We start from the raw sequence: 26941 nt of genomic DNA on the forward strand, positions 1-26941 counted from the left end.
CTACTACCTAGACGTGTTAGTCACGATAAACGATTCCTTGTACCTATATATGTTAGTTGGAGAAAAAGAGAACATGGATTCGTTCAAAGCAAAATTCTACAGGGTGCGGAATCGACGATTGCGCAAACTAATCACAATAGAGCGCAAGCCTGCTTCTTTCAGAAGGGAGCACGGTGTTATGGGGAGCAAAACCCTCTGGCTACGAGATTTAGTTTCCAACATTTTGGCGCGATGGACACATTTGATTTCGATTTCTTACGCGATTTACACGCGGTTGAATGTTAACTAACGCGCTCTTGTCAACTATCGGTGTGACTTACTGTTATTAGGTGTTTATAGTGTTTAGAATTCCATAAATGCTACATCTCAATAAGTGTTATCAAGCATGATAGGAACTATTTTGTGCTGGATATATTTTTTGGTACCAACACTACTTGCAATCAGTCAACTTGACTTACTTAGACGAAATTTTGGTAAGTTTTTGACTTTGAAAAATGTAGTACTAATTATATTTCCTTCTCTTAATCTCATTATCATAATTAGAATTAATGTCTGATTAAGATTTATACGACGACAGCGTCGCTTTACAGTTTCATTTTTACGCTTTCAGAGGCAAAACGACTAAGCACTTGAATGTTTCGTTGACGTTCCAAGTGAAATTCATTCCATTTTATTTTAAAGTGGAATTTTAAAGTGGAACCTTGACTTGTCACTGTCACCAAGAAAAATATTTTTCAAAGAACAACGTTAGACGAATAAAAATATGAGAAAAGTGAAGGGAATAATGGAAGAGGTATTTATTTATTATCCATGGGTGATAGTAATATCCGAAAGATTCTGATACTACTTGGTAACATTAGTTCAATACTCACTAGTATCTATTCATAATCCTTCTTATTCACAATTATCGAAGCTTATTCCAACGTTAGATAAGTTATTACTGTGTCAAACATTTACTTGGAACAAAGAATATCAATCATCCAAATCTATTGTCGCTTGCAAATATTTTTGTTCGCATTCATGCCAACTAACAACTAACAATTGATTTAAACGGCTTTTTAGAAATGAAAATTAGTGCTTACAGCAAATTCACTATTACCTCTCTTATCAATTGAAAACAAGTGTGTAGAAGTGTAAATTTAATTTTTGGAAAGGTCTGCTAGTTGCCCAGTAAGAAACAAATCTTTCACTATATCATTGATAGCTTTTAAAACCCCTAACTCCACGGAGGAGAAATCTTAATAGATCATCTATACATAATAACATTTTCAATTCAAAATGTATGAAGATTTATATCTCAATCAATCATAACTTCGAACTCTTTAAGCTAACTGTTCAAATAAAATTTTCACTTGACTCTTCAATATTTTTATGCTTATGCTATGGAATTTAGAAAAAAAAACACTCATAATAAAACTAACGAGATATTGTAGATCATGGACGTTACATCTTTAAATGAAAGAAATACGGACCTTCATGATCAATTAATTTGATTTCACATTCTACAGAATGCACAGAATTATCGATGCAATAGGTAAATATGAAATCTACGAGGTGTGGCTTTCAATTATCGGGACTGATGCTGTATTGTACTTTATTTTGAACCCATACATTGCTAACTATCATCACCGCCATATATAGTCCTATTTCCCATTGTTTGATTCAAAACAGTTTATTTCACTTTGCAAATAAAATGGTATTCATTTTAATCTAAATTTTAGCTTAGGAACCAGATCATAGCAAGACGGTGCAGTATCTGGTGGATGAGGTGGATGGTCTACCATTAGGATACTGAGCTTGGAGAGTAACCTTCCTACAAACAATATGGCATAAATCAGTTGGTATGCACTCGTTGAGTGTTAAATTTGTACCACAAAACCCTCATTATTTTTTCAGCAATCGTACACTTTACCGACAGTAAGAAATAATCCGCTTTTCAATATTATCGATTTTTTTTTATTTCAGCTTAACGTGTCTCCACAGCGCTGGTCATTGGCACACAAAAACATATGATACATAAGTTGAATAAAGGACTGTTGCAATGAATAAATTCATTATAATTTCTCATACAGCTTGGTGGCTCTATGAAACTCTAGGATTTTCTGCATTTCTGTCGAGAGCTTAAGTGTCTACTTGAGGTTGGTTTTCTTATCAAACTGCTGGTATGCGGTAGAGTATTCTCTGCTGTCTCTAGGTAATTAATGTTTATTGTGAACAGTAAGTGAGGTGTCTACTATGGAAACATTTTTGGTACAAGAGGGGGAAAAAGGCAAAGGAAGTGGTGAAGTCAAAGAAAGGTTGATATTTTTGAGTAGAGGTGCTAGCAATTGAGGGATAGTTTACAATTGTCCATTAGTTAGTTGGTAGAAACGTGGTGGTAAGTAGCAAATGAACAGGATTAGAAGGATTGGAAGATACTTTAGCAGCATATGACAGTAGAAGAGTCGTCTTAAATATTTTTTCCCTGAGGTGAAGTTTAAATTTAATTTTATTGATACGGTTTTTTAAAGATCTTCCTTTGATATTAGGATGAATTAAGGACAAATTCTTCAGAGGAAGGGTTGTGTGAAATAAATTAGTTGGCTCGGGAAGAGGGTCGTTGATACCATACGTATTTTGAAGGAACGCAATAAATTCGTTGCTGTTGAAAGAAAAAGATTCAGGAGATTCTTCGATTTGTTTGTATGACGGAGCGTGATTCGGGGCTTATGAAGTGACAATTGTTTCTAATCAGTTTAGATTTTTTAATTAATTAATTAATAATAATAATTATTAATATATAATAGTGTTAGGATCAGCACTAGAAGAGGGGTTGATATTGACGGAATCATTTGATTTGAGAGTAGGATCTTGTGGGATGGAAGTGTTAGGGCATGGTGCCCAGCATGTTTGCAGAGAAAGCATCCGAGTTTGTTGGTAGAAATGTTCTATGTGTTGTATTTTCATGACTAATGACAGTCGAAGTTTGAAGAGTAAAATTATTGTTGGTTGGTGATAAGTTACAAGGTGGAAGCTGAGGACATGTGCGCATTCATCATCAGGTGAGCCACATTTGACGTACGATATAGGGTAGGTAAGTGAAACCCTAAGTCATGCAGTGCTTTCTCATTGGATGAAATGGAGAATGGATGGATAAACATTCGAAATAAGTATTCTATTTGTTGGAGATATAAACCGACGTATAGGGATTATATTGGAATTAACAAGGATCCTTTGGTTAGTTCTAAGAAGGTCGTCGATAATAAATAAATACATATGCGACCATGTGATATTCTGGAAAATGACATTTTTCGGAGAGGCGATGCTACCTATTGCTTTAATGTAGTCAAATAGTACAGTGTTGGGGATAGAAGGCATAATGATGTCCTTATCTCCTGAGGGCACAGAAGGCGGCGGAGATTTTACTGAGGTAGCTGCTGCATATGATAAAGGTTGAGAGTGAATATTTGTATTTTTCGGGTTAGGTTGATTTTTGAAGGTAGAAGAGGCAGTGGTTATTAAGTTTTATGGCAGTTAGGGAAGGCTAGACATATTGCTGTGATCTTGGTTATCAAAATCACAGTTAATAGTTGAGAAAAAAAAATAAAACGGGAATAAATTTATGAATAAAAAAAAACAGTCTGTGTCTCAGTTATTGGCCTATTGATTTCCGGATTAGTAAAAAATTGTCAAGTATATTTACCAATTTACCAAATTTTGTAGTTAAAACACTCATTCAACAACTTATGGTATCACATTTCAATTATGACAGCATAAAAAATTAATTATTGGTAGAAATTAACTTGACGATCTGAATCAAAGTTGTAGTAATGTATATTTTTCCGATCCCAAATTGTATGCTTAGCATGAGAATGAGCGTAAAAATTTTATTAGGATTTAGTATTTGTATTTCAAGTTTAATTGAATTTTTAGCTGTAAAAATAGAAATCATGTTTCCCGCTAAGCTTCATTATATTCTACAGATGAAAAAATAGATGTTTCCATTTCAACGCGTTGAGCTAAAATAATGTTATAATCTTCCATTTTGAAAATACATGGAAGAGTTATTTTTGTCTGATCCCAATACGCTTGTTACTATTAGTCTCTACCTAAAGTCGTTTCTAAAAGTTCATAATTCTAATCAATTCGAATCAGTTTTGATGATCTATTTTACACATGAGCAACAAAACACATTTCTCACAATTATAATTACGAAGTACTTGACGCAGAACCGATTTGTAGTAACTTTCCATACTTTACAACTAATATTGATCATGAAATTAATGAAAATCAATTGAAAGAGGTAGAAAATTCACATATTTTATTAGCAATTGAAAAAAATTCAAATTCATTTTTCTATGCTAAGTGCAATTCCACCTTGTATGAATTCTTGTCTCAGTACTTATTAGTGGGTTGACTTACACTTTCATATTGTTATTAACCTTCTACAATATTATTTCAAATTGTTTTATGCTGTTTCTTTTATTTCATTAGGGTATGAAATATACTAGTTAAAATAGATACTTTGTAAGTAATTGATGCTTTAAAAATTCATTTACTGTGGTTTTTAATTATACCGCGTATTAAAGAATACTTAGATTGTCACTTTTATTTTAGGATAGTACGTTGATTATCGTGACTTGATATAACTTAAGTAAAACCTCTATGTTTTATGTTATGTTATGTTATTATAACACTTCACTACATTACACTACACTACACACAATATCTAATATTTTAATGTATATCTCTTTCGGTGCAGTAAAATAAACCCCATATTTATTCTATTGAATATGTGAAGTATTATAGAGATATCTGTAAAAAGATTCCATAATCTAATTTTAAATATTAAATTATTCTTGACAATGCAGTTCATATGCGTGCGTGTGAGTGTATTCAAACCATCTGATTTCTTCAAGACTTCCTCTTGAAATTTTTTGTGAAATAATGTATGTTGCAAATATCAGTGAACACATTCAAATTACTGTCGAGTTAAAATACAGCTTTGCCCTCCAGGATTCATCAAGAATTTGAGGCATGTAAGGATAGAAGTGTTTACTTTGTGCTATATTGCATATAATTTATTCTTTTGTAGTTGTACGGTAACATTTGACACAATTAGCGAATAGCGCAATTCAGTTAAGTAGTACTTTTATTCACGTTTTATAAAAGTTTATCCAATTATGGAAATTATATAGTTTGGGCCGATTTCTCTCTTCATCAGATTCAAATAATGGGAAGCGATTTATTCAAAAAGTGTGACAAAAATCAAAATGAGGCTCAAGAAAATTCAGCTGAAGAGTATCAGAACAATCCCTTACACATCAGAACTAATAAAGCTATTGGAGATTTTACCTCCTAAATTCATAGTATCAAAAAATAAGTGAACTCAAACAAATGCAGCGAAAGAATCTAGTATCAATTCCATCAAATTGATATGAATCTTTCTCTAAGGAAGAAACAAAAAGATGAACAGTACAGGAAAGAAGAGAAAATTAGATTAGATAATTAGTGAATTAGATTTAATCCATGGAAATCTGTTGAACTTTTTAGTTAAAATTATCAATTAAGATAAATATGTAAATAGTTGAAAGCGACTCTTCTGAAAATTTTGTTACAATTACATAGAATCTTAGTTGTAATCTAAAGTTAATGGCTTCATGCCAAAGTTATAGTTGATGGTTTTATGGATTTGTTCACCGCAAATTTGATGACCTGTTATAAATATTGCAAACTTTGTCTGTCACAAGATCTTATGAAAAAACAGATCTATAGAACATGGACAGAAATCATTCAACTGAATGATGAGGAGCAAAATTTAGTATCTTCCAATCATCAAAAAAGCCGAAGAAGTGAAAATTTCTTTGTGATATTGTGTACTGCACTTTTTATTATGTGGAAACAGTGTGGAGTGAAAAACTTCTCACTAAAAATATATATGTCGAACTTTACTTTATAATTACTTTTCATTTAACAGGTGATTAATTTTAAGTTTCACAATTATTTTATGAAGTTCTGGATTATTGTTCAACTGTAATTAAACGGATGAAATTTCATATTATTATTATTTCTAAGTACAATAATTGTGTGGAAATAAAGATAAGTATATTTCCTTTCTTTTTATTTGGGTTAACTTCGTATAACTTTAATCTTAATGCCTCCATAGTTTGTAACATTCGACAAGTCCTGAAACCCAGCTAAGACTGGTAAAAATCACTGCTTTAAATTTATATTAAAGTAAAAATCTAACTATTTAATGATAAGTTTTATGAAATTTATTCAAGAGAAACAAAAATAGCTTCGTTCTTTATGATGACACAGAAAAAATTCCACTTTTTCCACTTATTAATAACTGTTGTATCCTGCAAATGCTTCTGAAATATGTTTGCGAATAATAAATTCTAAATAATAGTAATCGGTACTCCTTTTCTTCAAAAGAGAAGAGCTAGCTCATAAAACTACTACAATAATGGTTAGTATTCAAAAATTCGTTCCCTCTTCGTCGTTTTAGAGCAGTTCTATATAAATGAAATTTGAAATTTAAAAAATGAATATGAGTGATTGTAAACTAGCCTATGGGTGAACATAGGTGAGGTAATCGCCACAGATGAAGCAATAGGTTTATTGATACTTTTAAATAGTACTCTATAGAAAACGCCACTTTTTTTAAACGATATTGAATAAACCTATTCAATCATATGAATATTGTTTATGTTTATGGTGGTTTTGATGAATTAAATCAGTTAACAGTTAACAAATACAAAAACGGACATTTTTGTTTAGATAAGCAGCATTAATCTTAATTCTTGATGAAAATAGATAACATATTCACGTGAGAAACAAATTTTTTATAAGTCTTTTCCTAATCACTCCAATCAGAGAACGTACTTGAGGAATATATTCCATAAATTTGAGATAAGGAGCAGTACTAATACGATCGAGAAAACCACAAATTTCGGATGATAAATAGATTTAATTGTGGTATATGGAAAAAATAATTTACGGGAACGTTTTCTTTACAAAAACAAATCACAGGAACCACCAAACTTTCAATCTTTTCAATTTAATGCTCAAATTATTTTTCTTCTCCTATGTGACAGTTTACAAGTCTATTGTGGATTTGCTATTCTATGTCTTCAATATCTACAATTGTGGTGATAAAGTGTTCCATTTGACATTAACGTGGCTGTAAAAGATCATCATAGATTTTGAGGAAGGGTTTGTATCTTTCTTATGGTTTAACAAAATTTCATTTTGCAGTGATGATAACCAGATAATTATGTGGAATTATATGGAGTTGTTTGTTGTATTTATAGTTGAATAGATACATATTAAGAAAAACTGGAAATGATGTACTGTTTAAAACATATGTTAATAAGTTGTTTTGGTCTGATTTATCAGAAGAAAAACTTTTATTCAACATTTTTATGTAAACCTAACAGAAATAAATATTATGTTACTCCATGAATACACTGAATATCTAAAAAACCACGTTCTACCTCAATAGGTATATGAATAATCAGAATGTGAAGCTTTTAAGTGACGTGAATCCTTATATGTTTCAAAAAAACAGACACATAACTTTTTTTCTTTGGGTTTTTTGAATCGGACGTGTATCCCACCCAACCTACTAATTTTGATATTTCAAAATAACTTATTATTTCGTACAAATGTTAAAATTCGGTACTGATTCTTGAATCTGTAAGAACAATCAACATCAGTTCATATTTCACGGATTCAATTCATCAAATCTGCCATAAACACCAAAAATAATGATATCATCAAATTAGTTTTTTCGATACATTTTGAAACAGGTAAGTTTTTCATAGGGTCCTACTTAAAAGTATTGGTAACAATGAAGATAACATAATCAGGATACCAACTAACAATTGCTAGTCTTCAATTTGCCAATTGTACTGCTATATGTATAACCATTCCACTTGTACGATGATGCAGGATGTACAACATAATCTATGATAGTCTGAAGGCGCATTCACAGAGGAATCTAGATGGCAATTAATGTTTTGAAACCAAAACTCTTGAAATTCCACATTTCTTCATAAACTACTAAAAACTCACATCAATCATTCATCACTTGGGTATTCACTGTAATCAATTGTAAAAGTGAACTTCCAGCTCAATATTAAAAGCTTCGTGATTACAAAGCATCGGCATTCAATATTTTTTTTGAGCATTCAACCTTACATGGCATACAGTAGAATATGAAATCTAGCTTAATTGTTTATCAACACAAATATTCATTACAAGAAGTTTACCATCAGTCATATAATATATGAAGAAATATATAAGCACAAATAAAAATACAAAACACAATTGAGTCAAACTCAAATCGAATCCAGCGAGGAGAATGTACCTTCATCGATATATTATTAAAAGATATTTTTTATTTATAATTTCTTTATTATATCAATTTTTATTTTGCTTTAATAGTTTATTATTAGAGCTATGAAATTTATGGGCTTCAATAATATCTTTAGCTTATGTTTATATATTAGTTCAGACTGTCAGACTGTATTATTTTCCTATTAGTAGTCGTGAAAAACTTGGGAAGGGAATATATGGGCCTGCAAAGCTGGACCCGGATTTCCTTAAATTTATATATGATAAATTGCAGTTTTCTTATTACAAATTTTATATGATAGTCCCATTAAGGATTAGTTCCTAAGTATACTCCCATGTGTTTAATATTTTCGTAACCTCAATTTTAATTTAATTATTTGAAAAAGTTGTTGATATGAAGCACTACCGGAGCCATAAAGCTGAAAACTTGTTTTTTTCAAAATTTATTCATAAGAGCATATGATCAAACCAGTATTAAACAACAACTAGGACTCTTCTTCCAACTTTCGTTTCTATAAGTTGCAAGGTTTCCACCTAATAGAAGATGACGATGCCGTTTGCATATCCTATATCTTCAGTATATAGACTAAATATTTCATTTAAGTATAGATTAAATAATAATGGTCCCAATACTTACCTTGCGAAACTACATATTTTATTATTTTTATGTTACTATATTCGTTTTCTGCTTGTTTTCTATTTGTAAGATAACTATTGAGGAAGTTGTAAACAATTTCCTCTTATTCCATTTGTTCTCAAGGTTTTAAGAAAGAGAGAATGATCGACTGTCTCAAAAGTTTCAATAAGATCTATAAAAACCCAAAGGCAAGGGTTTCTTGTTTCCAGTGAATTAAGTATCTTCTCAGTTAATTTAAAAATCAAGTAGTTGTCTTTTTTCTGAATCCGTAGTGTTTTTCTCAGACGCAATTAAATTTGTCCATTAATTTGCACAATCTTTTCTCAATATTTTCGAATTTTGTTGAGTAAGGTTTTAAAATTTATATTTCCAATAATCACTTGTAATATTTGATTACATTCACATCCATTTTGCAGCCTGTGTGTTTCCACTTTCAAATTATTCATATCACTTTTAAGGAGTAGTTAAATTTAGTACATTATCACTATAGAGAAATCTCAATATTTCATGAGCTTCTTTTGATTACTTATTTTATTCAAGCGACTTTTCACAAGACATAAGGGTACGAGACAAATTAGTTGTAACAGATGTAGATGTAGCCGCTATAAAAAGTCATTTAACCTTTTTTTCTTCATATCTCATGTATACATAAAGACATCTAGAATGCTTGTTCAGAGAAACTTTGAACATTAAGCTGCATTGCCTCCAACAAAGACTCACTTCATTGTTATGGTATGTAGCCCAAATACGGGTCTCACGAGGTGAGACAAAATTATCGACAGGGTATATCATTAATTTTTTTCTTATTCACAGCATCAGAATAGTATAAATATAGATAAATTGACAAGAAAACTTAGTATCCTGGCCTTGTCATTATGTTGATACGTATCTCATGTTACATTTCGTTTTCAGAGTCTGTAAGAAGCACGAGCCAATTGAATAGCCGAATATGAGGATAGACCGTTTTTACAAACAACTCAATCAGAAACATCCAATTATTTTTGTTGAATATTTATTTTCGATAAAATCAATTGGTATGCTTTGTATATCCAATAATATTAACGAAGTAGTAAAAGTGTCTTCTAAATCAAAATGATAAATTATAATTTGTCAAAATAACTCGGATATTTTCATAATTTCTAGTAATAGAACTCGATTAATTTCATGTATTAACTCTAAACTAAAGAAATTATGAGACATCTTCATATTTCATTTCAGCACCAACACCATCCAGTATGTACGCAATTTACCTTTGCTATTGCAGAAATGTAATGTTTATCTGTGCATAAAACAGTAATACTCTTTTTTCTGACCGTGCTGTGAAATGTAGAAATCAATGTATCTAATTCATACTTCATGGACACTTCATTCATTGCAAGTTTTCAGAATTAGCCTCCCCAAAACGATATTTATTCTTATGCTTACTTGAACAGAGTCTGTATTTTCCAGAGATACAAAGAACTTTTTGGATTATACATTCCCACTATTCTTATTATTGATTATGATTACTTTCAACGGTCCACTTTTGCGTTTGAATGTAGCAGTATGTAGTGCAAAATACAAAAAATAAGTTTTTTGTACAAATATCACATCCTTTCTTACCAATTTCATGTTGGTATCAACCATGCTACATTGTAATTTTTATTCTATGAATTACATTGTATACTTAATAAGCAACCTTTATATTAATTTAATGTTTTTAATATTTATTTACACTCTTTCTATTCGTGGGGCGAATTTATAAAAACTGTCTCATACTTATTTAATGTATTTAAAGAATTTACATTACACTTAACTGACTTATATAATAATAAACTTAACTAACTTATATAATTTATTTAAATTATTTTCTATTTCGTTCCATTCACTATGAATATTTATTATAAACTAACTAACTACGCTAAACAAACTCGTTTATATATCCAAAACGAAATTATCGAAAATTCTAGAAAATAAAGAAACAAAACAAATAAATGAATACACCTTCCTACTAATTTGTTCAAAAGAAAAAATGTCATATACAAAAACAAACATTAAACGAATTCCGCGGTATATCAAACGTGTCGCGCCCACGCTGCATTTTAAAATTCCATTATAGTCAAGACAAATTCGTAACATTATGTTACAAGTTTGAGACTTACGAATAAGTACAGCAACTTTCCATTTTATGAGCTTTCAACTTCCTATTTTGAGGGCATTGAGAGAAGAGATATATATGATGAATTCCAATACTTATATTATAATTATTAAGCTGTACAAATAAGTCAATGCACTAAGATTTTTGATAGATCTGTTATAGGAAGAGTAAGAGAGTAAAAGAGTAAAATACGATATACAAACTTTTCTAAGCTTAGTTTATAATAAATCATTTGTTAGCTATAATTGGATCACTTTGCTCGATTTTTTTTGTAGCTTTACTACCCTCAACAATATTAAATAAATGTTACGACTCCATTTGGGACTTAACCAACACTCTAACTGCTCATGTAGATCTATTTCTAGTTTAATTTAAATGGTATCTTTGTTGCCGACGTTGGTAATGATTGCATAATTGTCTATATACAGCTACGAAAATATTGCACCGAACAAATCCAGGGACAGACAATAATCTTGGACGCAGTTATGATAATGTTTTCTAATCACGCCCAGTCATCACACAAACAATAGTCTTATTGAAAGTGTAAACCCAGGAGAAATATTTTCTTGACCTCCATTTTTGTCAACATATTTTAAACAGGCTGTGATAACAATATTGAAGCATTATATTTTACTACGTTCACAAACACAAACTTTTTTCAAAACTGTTTCAGAAGAGAAGTTATATAATTATCACCATCTTGAGATTTAGACGTGTTAACTGTACTGATAATGACGATCATGTGGGGACGGACAGAAAAAGGTATATGAACACGAAGAATCATGACAGCCGTTTCAGACTAAAAATTACTGATGAATGGTTTGGAGAGAAAGGTAGACTTGTTACTATGCGTACATTATTGAGGGGCAGAATGGTGTAATATCTCATCACTTGTGTTTTATTGAGGTAGACTGCTGGGTCTTATGTTTATGGTGTCCTTTAAATCACTTTCTCATCTAAATAGGGGCTTATTTTCAATAAGGAAGTGTACGTCTTTCAAGGAACTCTTACAGAAACTTCCATATCGTTATCTAATATTACTTTTTTCTTGTTGTTGTAATTGCTTCGTCCTCTACGTTAAATGTCCCGTTATTTTTTCCGCCTTTCTCTGCAAAGTAAAATAATTATGTTAATCTTATATCTTTTCTGTTTTTTGACATTAGAGTAATATTGTGAAATGTTTATTTCTTGATAACCATATATTTATATTGATTATTGAGTTTTTTGAACTGCGAAAAAAACTTTTGATCAAGTTATATACGTTATTAAGAAAGAATGAAAAAATAGTTTTAATTTTATGTTGAATTGAATCACTAATCTATTGCCAATGAGAAATGGAAATACCGTAAGTCTACCGGAAACAAGTTTAGTGGACTAGATAAAACTTACAGGAAAAGTCTAATCAGTCAATGCGATGTAATTTCGACTGCCTTCGCCCAAACAACTTGTCTTTGTCAAATATGTAGGCTATATAAATTTACTAACTTTCACCCTTTTAATCGAACTCTATTTGAATTGAATTAGTAAGAAAGATACGAATCACGCAATGAATATTCTTGGAGAACAAAAAATATATTGATGTTATACTGCACTACTTCCATAACATTTTCACCTAATTTCTGCTTTAATTCTCATTTTCACATATAAATTTTTTAAACCAAGAAGTGAACATGAAGTATTTCTTGAGATTTAAATGAATTTGAATTATAAATAGACGTTTATGGAAAGCAAAAGCATTGAAAGCAATTCAATGAAAATAGATATGTGAAAAAAGTTTTTTTGGTACTGTTTAAACTTGAAGCTGCTCACCAAAACGTGCTAATTCTTCATTCATACGACGTGTGATCAGAAAATAATTCGGTGAAAAAAAGGAACATAATATTCGAAAATATGTCTTTTAATGCCCTACCCATTATTTTAAAGTCAAGTCCATGATTGGAAGTATTTAGGAGTGGCTTTTATCTTCTCTTTCGTGGTTTGAGAAATGCCGTCAAGATTTCTCCTTTTTTGGACATTTGTTATTTCCTGGAAGAGACAGAAGTCGCATGGTACTAAATTTGATGAGGAAGGTTAATGTAGACAGATCAAGAACTTTATTTTAATGAAAAAGAAAGCTTTGAGCCTTTTTTTCAGGTCTCCTTTTTACATATTGACTCATCGTATATTTTTGATCACACCTTCGTACATATAAGAATGCGTCTAAATGTTATTGATGTTTATAGATCTGTTTTGTTTTAAGAAAACTGGCGATAACTTAAATTATAATAAATAGGATATCTATTGAAAAATATGATAATTGAAAATAAGGTTAAAGAAATATTTGAAAACACGCTTCTAACTTATTATTTTAAAGAACTTTCAAAAGTACCTTCTCGGATGGTTCAATTAGCATAGCTAAAATTTTTTGTTTCTCATTACATATCTTATCATGATACACGTTATGTATATAGGATTAAAAATTACTTTTTCCGAAATTTCAGCTTCCGTTATGCCACTAAATTGTATCGGAAATATAAAATATGGTTTTCTCTTTATAGTATTGTTCCTACAATTGAATTATTGAATTATTGAATCTATGGTTTCAGCAAATGAATTAATAAGGTGCACTTTCTGTGCAATTTTGAACCTGTAATTCATTATAAGTATTTATGTATGAGAGGTACAAAGTCAACGTAATAAAGTTTCTTGCATGAGATTTAATATGAATACGTTAGCGTCTGAAAAAAAAGGAAAAATGAATAGAATAGTTCTAAACCCGCACCTAAGGATCGAACAAAGTACACATGAGGGCACGTAGCCTTTTATCCAGCGTTGTAATTCACTTGCTTCATGCAGAAGTTCGATGATAAAAATTGCACTGGTGTCATGTGATATACGACCAAGGATTTTCGTATGAGGATTTGCAAGAATCTCTTGATATCGCCGACAGTTACTTTTATTTGGATATCTTTTGTTTTAATTTCGATTGTTGTTGAGTTGATATACGTGTTTTACTTCACTTTTATATGCTTACAATGGCTTTATTCTGTTTAAATATTTTTAAAACTGAAAACAAATACAAGATAAAAATGCTGCCTTCAACATTTTTCTCGATTTTGCCGGAATTTTTGTAACTGGAATATCTTGATACGGGAACAGAATTTTCAAATTATTGTGCTTTTAAAGAATTCTGTTTAAGTAGCACAGAAACACCGAAATTTTATAGGTAATACTTTAACGTTAACATAGAAAAAACTTTCACCATTCACTACCACATATCGAGAAGAGAAAAATGAAAAGAAAATTATGAATGAGAATATGTTTGTGGAAACGTATTAATGAAAAATATTGTAAAAGGGAGGAATCATATCATTATCAAAAGGAATTATATCACCCAAATAAATATTTTATACCTTAGCAGCCTGACGAAAAAAGTACAACTGGACTATTCTAGCTTAGCACTCTGGATAATTTCAGGTGTATTGTTACCAACTCAGCCTATCTTTATATTTGATTTTATTGCTTTTTACTGGTCAACAGATATTTGTGAAACGTTTTGAGATAAAAGGTAAAATTAATCTACTTATATAAATTGAAACTTCAACTTTATCCCCTTTGATTGATGTAACACTTGTGTTGAAATTAGAGCCGAGGAAAATAGAAAGGATATGATAAAGTAATGAAATAATATAGTTGAAGCCGAATTGAGAAGCCAGAGAGCCAAACCAAAAAAACAAAATAGAAAATAAACAAGTATGTCTCAAAAATTTTAGCGTTAATATTTTCTGTGAAATAACAATTTCTAGTCATTTTTAGTATAACAAATTACTAAGACCAAATAATCAAGGTACTATGATATGAAAATCCCGTTTTGAGAGACTGCTGATCATCTATTTCTTGAAAACAAAATTAATAAAATAAAAATTATCTAGGAACCAATATAACATACTGCCTCTCATGTCTTTCAACTATCATTATAGACGTATTTATGAACAAAAAATGATGTTATTCGAGCTGATTTTTTTCTGTTCCCAAAACACCTTCCTACAATGAGCAAATGATAAATTGCGGTGAGTATAAACGTCGACTTGACGGTGGGTTCAAAAATTTTTTGATAAATAGATTATCTCTTGATCCAGTTATATCATACAAAAATATGGATGTGACGACTCCTCATTATATAGATTAACTGATTCACAGTAATTTCAGATATAATTCTATTTGAAACGAAGTGAAAAGGCAACATAAAATTTCAATTATTATTTTTAAAAGTTTTTAACAACACTGCACGCATTCCAATGTTTTTTCTTACTAGTTACAATTAATACGATTTTGGGATAATAGTACTGTGAATTATTTTATTGATTAAAAAAAGTTTCAAATAATTTGGATTTATAGTCTATTTCAGAAAGGTATAGAGTAATAAAATGGAGAATTCCGCCCAGTTCGGCTCAATTTTGGTGTCGGCTATAGGTGTAGGTCTTGAAATAGTATTGTTTGTAATATTAAAATTTCAAGTAATTGCGAAAGAGAATTAGGAAAAGTATGTTTTCTGGCCTGAAGTGTCAATATCAAAATATTGTGTGGGGATTACTTAGGTAGTTATACAGTTTCGTTTTACGATTAACTGGTACCGTTTAACCTTCTATTAGTACCTCTGCCTAATTCCAGCCCTATTTCAGATTCGGCTTTCTTTTTTACGAGTATCCTACCGGCACGCCTTTGGCACACTATTTTCAATGTTTGTGAATGGATAACAAACGGGTGATACTACCTGCACTTGATAAAAAGGAAGAATTTTACAATGAAATCAATCCCAAAATATGAAATGGCTTAAATATTCGCTGGGTCACTCTGTGGTTCCTTTGCATACCTAATGAGGTTTTATTGCTCTATACCTTTCTGAAATAAACTATAACTCCTGTAAAGTATTATTTTTGACCTGACATGCACTTGTCCCAATGTTAAATCGATAACTGGAAGCATTTCTGAAAGGTTTTTCACCTGAATGGCTTTCATACAATCTATAGTAACTTTATGAAAGCTAGAAATTCCTTTGAAAAAAATTATTTTGAGGAAGATTTAAAAGTCAGATGGTGGTAAATATGCTGATTTAGGCAGATATGATAAATCAAAAAAGATTTTAGAGGCTAAAAATTTGAGATTTGATGCGTTATCCTGATAATTTATATAACAACTAGTCAATTTTTCATGTATCACTTTCTTTGCAAATAGTTTCTCAAACCTCTGGCACAGTCATTGAACAAACGAGTTAGTCAATTTTGGCATATTTTACATTGTTTTTAAGTGGAAGGACGTCCGACCGTTCCTCGTCCTTAGCTGACTCATTTCCACTTTTGAATAGCTTGTATAATATTCGGATATTGTTAATAAGGAGAGATTATTTGATCCAATTGATGACAAAAGTCGCCCACTGTTGTATATATTACTTTTATAAATTCACAATTTATGAAATAATTCCGTCAAAATTAATATATGAACTTAAAATAAGCGTACGAAGAAACATACCTCTCCAATAATCTTTTCTTGTCAGGCTGAACTATGAAGTTCCTCATTTTGATTTCATGCATATTTTTATTACGGTTGCCTGTTATTTTTCGCAAGCTTAGCTTTGATAACTACAATACGTACTAAAAATAGATAAGAAAACATGAATTGTCATAAGACTCTGAAGTAGAATCGTTTAAAGTTTGTACTACTGCTGCTATAGGGAATAAAAAACTGGATTCATTTTCTAGTTCTATCCCATACGCCATGCAATTTCACCATATACCGCTATAATTTGACAAAAACTGATTGGCTTATAAGTAGCGTGTTGTTCTTGTGCATTTTATTCAATATTTGGAAAGCTTACGCTATATTTTTCATAATAATTACCAGGTTTATAAGGCAAAAGCCGTTCAACAAACTCTATTTCGAACATCGATTGTCATATCTTTGTAATAATCGGCAGAAGATTTTGTTACATGTTTGTTAAAGGAATGTATCGGATACAAAGCCATCCCTATATACCCCATGAAGAATTATGACGCATTTTCTTTTCAAATTGAAGTGTTTTCTGTGTCTTCCACACTCAACAGCATGATACCTGTCAAATCCAATTTTACCGAAATATATTAGAGTTCATGGTTTATTTTACGTAAATACTGCTGTATAAGTTCAATGATTTGCCGACATTTCATTAACGCCATTCTATTATTCACTTCATTATATGGAAATCCACACCAAACAAAACCATACGAAGATCCTAAAAACATTTATATTCAGGTATAATTGAATATAATTGATTCCAAAGTTGGTACAATATTGTCTTTGTGAAACCCATAAACTATCCGTTGAACAGCATATTTGGCATCATTGTCAACCCTTTTTAGTTTTCACTTCATAGAATGATCCCTATATTTATAAATCTTACTAGTTGTTTAGCGATAGCCTTTGAATACAGGTATTCTACTACAAACGGATTTATAATATTTTTTTCTTTAATATCTCCTAATCAACTTTCTAAGAACGTCGTTTGAGTATAGGACATGATAGTAGATGCAGCAATGCTACTATAGAAATTCATTCGCTGTATTTTTGATGATACCTTTATTGTCAATTAAGTTTGTTTATAACTCCCACAATACTAATTAAAAAAATATTGGATTCAAATGACTCATTCCAATTTTTTATGATGTCTTTAGTTAGTTGAAAGTATGAAAAAGCTTGTCAATTAAACACCGCACATATTTTAATAATCATTTTCAACGCCTCATGCATCAATAACAAAACTGCATTTTTCCTATGTAAATATTCATTTTCTATAGAATTTCTATAGAATTTCTATCAAAAATTACTGAATTGTTTAAAAATAAACTGAGAACTTAATATTGTATGGGGCAAACGACACACTTAAGACTCAAATACACATGATAACCACATCCATTGTATGAATACAAAAACAAGTATTTTTAGCAATAAAATAAGTCTCATGTATACAGAATTAAATATATATTTCTCGAAATGTGATAACAGAAGGAAACAAAGCTCTAAAGAGTTTTGTAGAATATGAGATGGGAATTTCAATTAGCATGGGGTGAATTTCCGACATTATTTATTGAAAGTAAACATCGCAAATGAAAGGTCCTTCATTTTCATAAGCTGTAAATTGCTTGAGCGACCATAAAGAGCAACTTTCACATTAAATCCAAAATTCTGTTGACCACGTTTTGCAAAATATATTTGTTCTATTAATTTTTTCCCTCTAGTACTGATATCTTTGGAAACTTTAATAGTTTATCCATGTTTTCCAATAAAATATCTACCGCCAACGGGTCTACAGTTACTACACTATTAACTGGAGTTTCTGCCCGGAATATTGAAAAGGTCAAATTTGGGTAGCATAGTCAAGTTCGTACGATCAGAAAATGTAAAGGTATCACTGCTTTGTTGTCATCGGGATCACATTGCCCACAGTGGGTAGGAGATGTTTTGGAATCCTCAAAAATTGAAGATCTATCATCTAAAACCCGTTTCAATTGAGATTTTGGTTATGTTAGTTCTGCTTCCCAGAGACCACCAAATATAGGATAGTTGACCAGAATGAAATGCCATTTTATTTTTTCGTTAATTGAAACCTTTTGTATATTTTTTAATTCAATTCTCCAGAAAGTATATATATTTTGTAATTTGTTCGCCCCAAATAAATTGTTTCGTTGTTTGAGTAAACATTACAAGGCCTTCTTCTTCTACTAATGAATATTTTAAAAGCCGCCAAATAAGTCTACAGTCCTAAGCTCTGACACTAGTTCGATATGTATGGCTGTATACGACAAATATAAGCCTTTGTTAATTTAGCACCCCTAGTTTTTTGGTATTTTACCAAAAAAGGACCTGCATGATCAGTACCAACGGTTTCAAAAACTGAAAAGCTATTTACTCTACTAACGGTAAATTGCCTACTATATGGTTCGAGGTTTTCTGGCAGATAATGCTTTGATTAATCAGTATTTTTTCTAATGGAAAAAATCAGTTGTTGTTCGCAATGGCATAAAGGTCCATTTTCATGTTGTAGCAGTTTTTTTGTCAAAATAGGATCATTTGACAAAATAATTTGGTGTTTATTGTTAAATGTAATATTACTATTTCTAAGACAACCACCTCATCATAAACCATCTAGAAGAAAAGAAGTTAACAAGAGAATTATACTTTTGTGTGAAATTCCCTTGTTATTTTTAAGAGAATCATATTTGCCTGTATTTTTAATGATTTTACTTAAAATTCGAATTAGTATGTTCAGTATGTAAATGTCATGTATCTTCGGGAAATGATAGTTGACCATATTATTTGTAATAAAACTAAAAAGTTGTGTCTCTGCCTAGGTTACAGTTCGTACAATGTTGCCTAATTTTTAATAGAAAAATATTACGTTAAAACAAAGATAAAAAAATAGAATTTAGATATTCAGAAAATTTACTATCTTTGAAATAATTGAATTTATATTAACACCCTTTTTATCATTTAAATCATCAGTAGTCTTTGTTTTAATTCATCTAACCGTGTACCTCTCTAAAACTTATTTAAAATGATCATTTGACCAATATCGTTCACTCAAATCATCGATAAATCCCTTGCCTTTTAATTTACACTACATTTAACTCAGCCTTATATGTGCAAACTCCCCCAAAAACGTTAAAACTATCATCAAACGCGTGGTATACGTCCCCTACATAGTATCATTTGTGCAGTTCTCCAAGTAATTGGATTGGAGCACTCGTTATAAAATATCCATCAAACCACCTATGAAGCGTAAACTCGTGAACCAAACCTGTGTATTAATCCTCCCCCTCCCATGTTTCACATCAAATGAACAATATTAGTTTAAATTTTTGTTTCATAACTTTTGTTGGATTATAACAATTTGCTGATGTTCCCTTCATTACCAAATTTGCTGACGTTATGCTGATAATAACAGAGACAAAGTTACCTAAAATTGTGATTGTTTTGTAGCCATATCAGTGAAAATCAAAGTTAAGTATCGTCTTTTTAGTACAGGCAAATCATGTAATAAGACTACTTAATAAAGATATAAATCTTTCGACTCTTCAAATTCACAATATGTTTCATGGAGTAATGAAGGAGTGACACAAGAGTGAGGCAGATGCCAAAATATACAATCCCCTCACAGGATCCTTCAGATTCAAGGATAGAAAACAGAATAAATTACCATTAACAAAATTTTCACTATATGTGTATTGAAACACTTACATAACAAATACAAATCAGTTATACAGTAACATCTTGCTTGAAGCTCTTAACAATGTCCTGCAGTTGGTTGAGATACAATCGTATCGGAGCAATGATGATTTGCTTTTCTTTTGTCGTCTAGAAGCTGAGGGGGAATACGAATGGAGTCCACTAAGGAAGAAATGATTAGATAAAGTATAAAATTTATATTATAATAAAACTAGACAGAAATCTCTTTTTTATTATTTGTTTTGCTTAATTATAAAGAAGATCCCAAGACTCGTAATCATTATTGCTTTGGAAAGGTAGCAGCATACAATAAATTTATTAATAAATTTATTTAGGATATTGGTAGTGACTATACAATAGAAGTGACTCCTGAGGCACAATAATTGATTGACAAAATTATAGAAAATTTTCACAAAAAACTTAACATCTCTACCATTGCCCGACTTTATATTTTCTTAAGTTCAAACTAAACAATTATATGGAGTACTATATCATCAATAGTGCTAAAATAATCTTTACGTTGCCGATTGAATGAATTTATTTCAGTATTTGAGAGAAATTTCGTTCAATTAAACGGTTTCGCAGCTAGTTTTTCCAATTTATGTCAAACTTCACGGAAAATATTAACAAAAATTCGAAAGATTAATGTATGCTAGTTAAAATGTATCCTATTAATTAATTTAATCTACATTAAAAACTTTTGAAGCATTGGAGCTCTGATTTATAAATCAATATTTATTTTAACAATGGTATGTATTTTCCAAAATATCACATGACGAAGAAACCTCTGGCTGTTGAGGCAAGCGAAACTAAATAAAAGTTATGTTTTTAGACGATAGGGCTATATTCAGGTTCATGATTTTAATGAAAACAATCTAAAAAATGATATCTTGCTGGAAAATTAATATCCTTTAAAGTACTACCCTTGTGTAAAAATGCACTTGTCAATATCTGAAAATATTTCCGGAAGTCTTCTTTCAGAATGATTTATATGTGCTATGTTCTCACCTTCTTAATGTCAAAGGTTTCTGTTTCAACACATGTTTTATGTGTATGTATCATATCAATTATGAAATGTCTAAGAAGCCTCATAGATTCAATATTGAGCTGAGGTTTGAAGAAAGCTACAAAATATTTTTGAAATCAACCAGCTCAGATTATAGAAGATTTTATCATGCAAAAAATAAATAATAAACAGCGCTAATCAAGCGTTGTATTAACAAAACTTGAGGTAACAATAATACCTACTTCATTAAACAGAGATACCGTTAACCCAGTTATTTTCAAATAAATCTTTTGGCGTTAACATGAGAATCAGTTATAGAAAATTTTGTATAGAATGTAACTGGTGCGTTTTATTTGATCCTATTATTCCTCAAAAGCTGACTTAAGGCAATTATTGTACAGGCTACTTGAGACACATAAGATAGTTCCTCAAAGTAATATTTTTTTAGTAGAATTAATAACAGTTATTTTTTTACTTTTATTTTTCAAATTTACCATGTACATGAAAAAACTCCAAACCAAAATATCAATATCAATGTATCAACTGTTACTAATAATCGTCTATGTATCATATGCACAACACTTGCCATAAACAAACAAATCAATTAATTGGAAGCAGTGGTTAGCTATATGACAAAATTAAAAATAATTTTCATATCCACTTTTAATAGGTGTGAAAATATTTACTTTGCGCGAGTAAACAATGGACCACTTTCGTCACGATTTTAGTTTCAAAGCAAAATAAATGTTGATTTTTAGCCTACATTTAACTTTACAATTTTCGATTCATACCATATTTGCATTTTTTTATACATCTACTTTGTTTGATCAGGGAATAAATTAGATCAAATTCAATAATGTCAAGCATATTATCTATATTTGATGGTGTGTATCCAAATCAACCAGTAAGAGAAAGAAACATTTGATTTTGTCAACACAATTATATTTTTAGGTGATGTATTTGTTGTTATATCCACAGTCAGTAGTTTAATAAGGCAATTCACTGCACCCGCAGAGACTCTAGCATTCTCCTATCTAGAATCGAAGAAGATGATAAGGAATTTTCCTTAGTAAGGTAAATGGAAGCTTGAAAATTGTAGTTTGAATCGTTCCCAATACTAATAATATCTTTGACTCCCAGACAATTATAGTTAATTCCAGTTCAGTGCTTACTTATTATCGAACAGAAGATTATTTCGTTTTTTCATTGATGTAATGCATTCCTAAAGATTCTATTTGATTCCGTTCCAGGATCTTTTTTTTTTCTTTAAAATTGGATTCAAGTGTTCCATAGTCCATTTATTCTGGTTTTATAACGTATTGATGAATTTTCAATCTTATTATTCAGATATTGAATGTTTACGTTACATTTGACAATAAACTATTCTTTATTATTTCATTAGTATTCTGATAGTTCCAAATTTAACTTTTCTACAGTTATCATTCTCATTATTTTATCTTTCCTCACCGTTGAAGTTATACATGGATATATTGAAAAATTCTTAGCCTACTACAGAATCAAACAAAATTTCAATGTGAAAATATTCTCCTCTTAATTGAATACATTTATTACAGTGAACCTGCAACGTCTCTAGACCTTTCAAAAAAAATATTTCTTCTTGCTCTGCAAACCAGACCTCCACAGCTTTTATTGCCTCTTCGTTGGAAGAAACTTTTTTTTAGTCAGAGATGATAGTCGGATGGAGCTAAATCTGATGAATAAGGGGGGCGTTCTAGTAATTCAAACCCTAAATCACGAATTTTTTGCATGACAAAATAAAATTTATGTGCAGGGGCGTTGTCCTGCACAAACAAAACACCTTTGGATAGCTTTCCGCGTCTTTTCTCTTTAATTTTTTCCCGTAGAGTGGTCAGTAATGTCGAATAGTAATCTCCAGATATTGTTCTACCCTTATCCAAAAAATCAATCATGATTACTCCATGGCAATCCCAAAAAACAGAAGTAAGAACTTTTCTAGCAGATTTTTGGACACGAAACTTCTTGGAGGTCTTGGAGAACAAGAGTGTCACCATTCCATTGATTGTTGCTTGCTTTCTGGATCGTAGAAATGTACCCAAGTCTCATCCATAGTAACAATTCAGTTAAAGAAGTCTACATCGTTTTCAAATCGAGCACAGATCGAACGTGATGCTTCTACCCTTGCACGCTTTTGGTCAACATTCAAACATTTGGGGATCCATTTTGTAGCAATTTTTCTTCTGTCAAAATATTCAGTGCTCCAGATATCTGTTTTAGCCCAATTCGACGATCTAATAAAATCATGTCATGAACTGCATCGATATTTTCGGGGACTGACACAGAAACTGGCCTTTCCGTTCGGTCATCATCTTCAATGGAAAATTTACCTGGTTTGAAGTTTGCAGTCCAATTTTTCACGGTCGCATACGAAGGACATTAATCACCAAGGGTATTAAGCATATCTTCGTAAATTTGCTTACCTCTGAACCCTTTTAAATACAGGTACTCCAATTTTTTGATTTTCACAAATTTGGTGGACATCTTTTTTCTTTTAATTTATTGCGTAGCTCTGGTTTACTTTTTTGACGTCAAACTTTACACTGACACTTCTAATAAGGTATTGTTCGTTGCTATGGTAACGCAATATTTTGTTTATGCATGGAACTGGTCTAGGCAAACTAGGCAATAAATGATCTCACCTCTTTTCTCTCCACTTTCTTGTAAAAGTTCTTCTGCAGATCTTTGTGTTGGGACTATGTGTTTGTTATTATTAGGTTATGTAAGAGGCAAACGTCTAGCAGCCTCTTCCCATTATTGTTTTTTTGTCTCCTCTCTGTAATTATCCTATTATCTCTTTCATTTGGCCAACAACAATGGTAAATTTTGTTTGTTCTATATACAATTCTACTGTCATCATCCTTTCTGATTCTTCACAAACTTATTCTTTTCTCTTTGTATCTGCTAGACCCATAATAAACACTTTCGACACAAATTTATTTTCCGGATCAATCCCTTTTCGATTGATACTATTAGTGTTCCAATTAGGTATTTTCCAAATATTATCTTCGTTTTATTCCCCGTGTTTATTATTCTTTTAGCAAAGTGATTGCTTTGGTTTTGTACATTCCATTTTACCTTCCTTGTTCGCCGCTATACACGTATTTCTATCAAGGATGAAATTCTACTTTCATTATATTTTTGACATTCCGATTTTTGATAGTAATGGCAATGGAAAACGAATACCTGGAATTTCAACAAGCTAAGTTATTGGGCTACAAGCAGGAGAAAACAAGAATCAAGGGTTAATACACCAAAACAATTAAGTCACTTATGAAGTTCGAAATAAATACAGGCAAATTAGTCTAGACACTCAACACCTATGCCACGCCTGTTTTAACTTAATATTTTGGAATTTTGAAGTAGAAATACAGCTAGAAGGTCTTCAGAGGTTGATACAAATAATTATGACGAACAACCACCACCCGAAGTAATCCAGTATTGGAAAGACGTTACCCCAAAAAAAGGGTGGGTCGACCTTGTTAATCTACACTCTCGACAGGTAATTAAACCACGTAAATTATTTCACAGAAAATCAGAAACTTCATCCCTACATCGGATTATATCCAAGGTTGATAATGATTAGTCACCTTTGAACCTCGCCTCTCCAGAATCCAATTTCAAGTTTGAACTAGATATTGATAAGCAAGAGCAATGGTCACAACTACAAGAAGAATGTGATTAGAACACTAAATCCGACAAATGCAGACAAGTGTCAACAAAAATCAGATACAATTCAACAAATAACATCTGTTTGTAGTGGGTTAGCTAAAACTAGCTACCTGCACCGGTATAAACCACCAGAAACTGGCCAACAAATTCAGTCTTCTTAATACCTATACACCCTACCATCCATAGAAAATGTTCGTAACTGACGATTATAGAGTCTTCTACGATAGGTGCATTATCACCGATAAACAGATGATGACTAAAAGAACTGACATAGTTCTGTTTGATAGAAGAATCGATTTAGTCTTTCTCGTCGATGAAGCAATAACGAACACCCACAATGTTTTCAACAAACACTAGAAGAAACTGGCCAAAAACGCGGATTTCGCAATTGAGATTAAATATATTTAGCAAAGGAAAAATGTAGAAATCGTCTCAGTTAATATGTCAGCAACGAGTCTGAAACCTTACACGATAGCATGACCAAACTTGGAGTACCAAAAAACACCTTCGCTGACATCTAGAAGTTTGTGATATTAAATACTTGCTACATAGTGCGCAAGGTTTTTTTGTGAACTGCTTTTAATTCGTTTGATACTAAGAAACTGGGATAGTTAAATGATACCGGTTTTAAACTGAGCGGTGTATAAGTTTTTCGTATAATAATAATAATATTGATAAATTATCTATTATCTTCAGAATAATAATGTATTACATAGGAAGGTCTATTGACCAATTCTTCCACTCTAACTATCTCAAGTTATTTTGAAACCAAACAACTAAAGTTTATTTAAACATACAAGTACAAAATTCAGTCAGTACTGAACATGAACCACTATAATTTTTCTTTCACATTTGTTCAAAAAGCAGTCGTTTATATTTACTTTTAAATGCAAATATTTACTAAAGAGGGAAACTTGATATGAGACGAAATGTTTATATATTGTCAAACCTAAATATTTACAGTATTCACTAAAAGTAATTATATTATACTCAAGTCGCAATTGCATCCGATTGAGTACCTCTGTGATTTGTGCCTCAAGGGCCAAAGATCAATGCTACTTGATTGATATTTATTGAATGTCTTTAGAGATAAAAGTTATTTTAGAGAGGACTTGGTTTACTTTGTTCGAAGCCTCCTGTATATTGAAGGACACTTTGTTGTATCGTCAAATTATTAGAAATGACATCATCTAACTTAACCACTTGAGATCTATCTGAAAGGTGAGAGTTAAGGAGAGTAATAGCCAAATTACTAAATCCAATAAAATTGATAATTGCTATAAATATTTTTTTATTTAAAATATCAAATGCCATGGGATAATCAAATGGATATAAGTACAATCACTACGCTTATATCCAATGAATATGATGTATCATTAGCGATAGTCGCCATCTTATTTGCCTTTCTAGAATTCTCTTCAAAATTTCGAACGTTAAGGGGAGAAGACTAATGGTTCGTAATTGATAATAATCAACACGTGTTGAGAAAAAAATTATAGCGCAGAAGACAAAAAATTCATTCTAATAAGATTACTAAAAAAATACATACTCCAGAGGGTAAACAATAAGAGACGAAAACTTTTATTTCGAAGCAATAAAATGGTTCCAACATTTTTGATAACTAAACGCCAAATTAATCTACACTCATTTCATATTTGTGCTTTTGCTGGTTTGGTTTGATTTTATAAGTACCCCCAAAAAGAAGTCCTAATTGAGTCTTGGGAATGTGGATCATCATCCAGTAACTTAAGAATTATAAATTTGTGAGGATACAATTTTTTGGCTTTAATAATCACTGCTTCTCACAACAGGTTTAATTCCACATCCATTTGGAGATATTAGGATGTTCTTGAATATATAGAAGTACATTTATTTT

At 31.0% G+C, this 26941-nt stretch overlaps 1 protein-coding gene across 1 annotated transcript in view; it reads left to right on the plus strand.

Annotated features, from left to right (window-relative positions):
- Positions 1–210: 210 nt before the first annotated feature.
- LOC130450990 (tyrosine-protein phosphatase 99A) overlaps positions 211–26941 on the plus strand; it is a 471371-nt gene continuing 444640 nt past the window's right edge. Inside the window, exon 1 of the mRNA XM_056789764.1 lies at positions 211–473. Coding sequence (XP_056645742.1) covers positions 386–473 — 88 coding nt within the window. The 5' untranslated portion in view covers positions 211–385. The remainder of the gene's footprint in view (positions 474–26941) is intronic.

Source organism: Diorhabda sublineata, chromosome X (genome assembly GCF_026230105.1).
Source record: "Diorhabda sublineata isolate icDioSubl1.1 chromosome X, icDioSubl1.1, whole genome shotgun sequence".
NCBI classification, from domain to species: Eukaryota; Metazoa; Arthropoda; class Insecta; order Coleoptera; family Chrysomelidae; genus Diorhabda; species Diorhabda sublineata.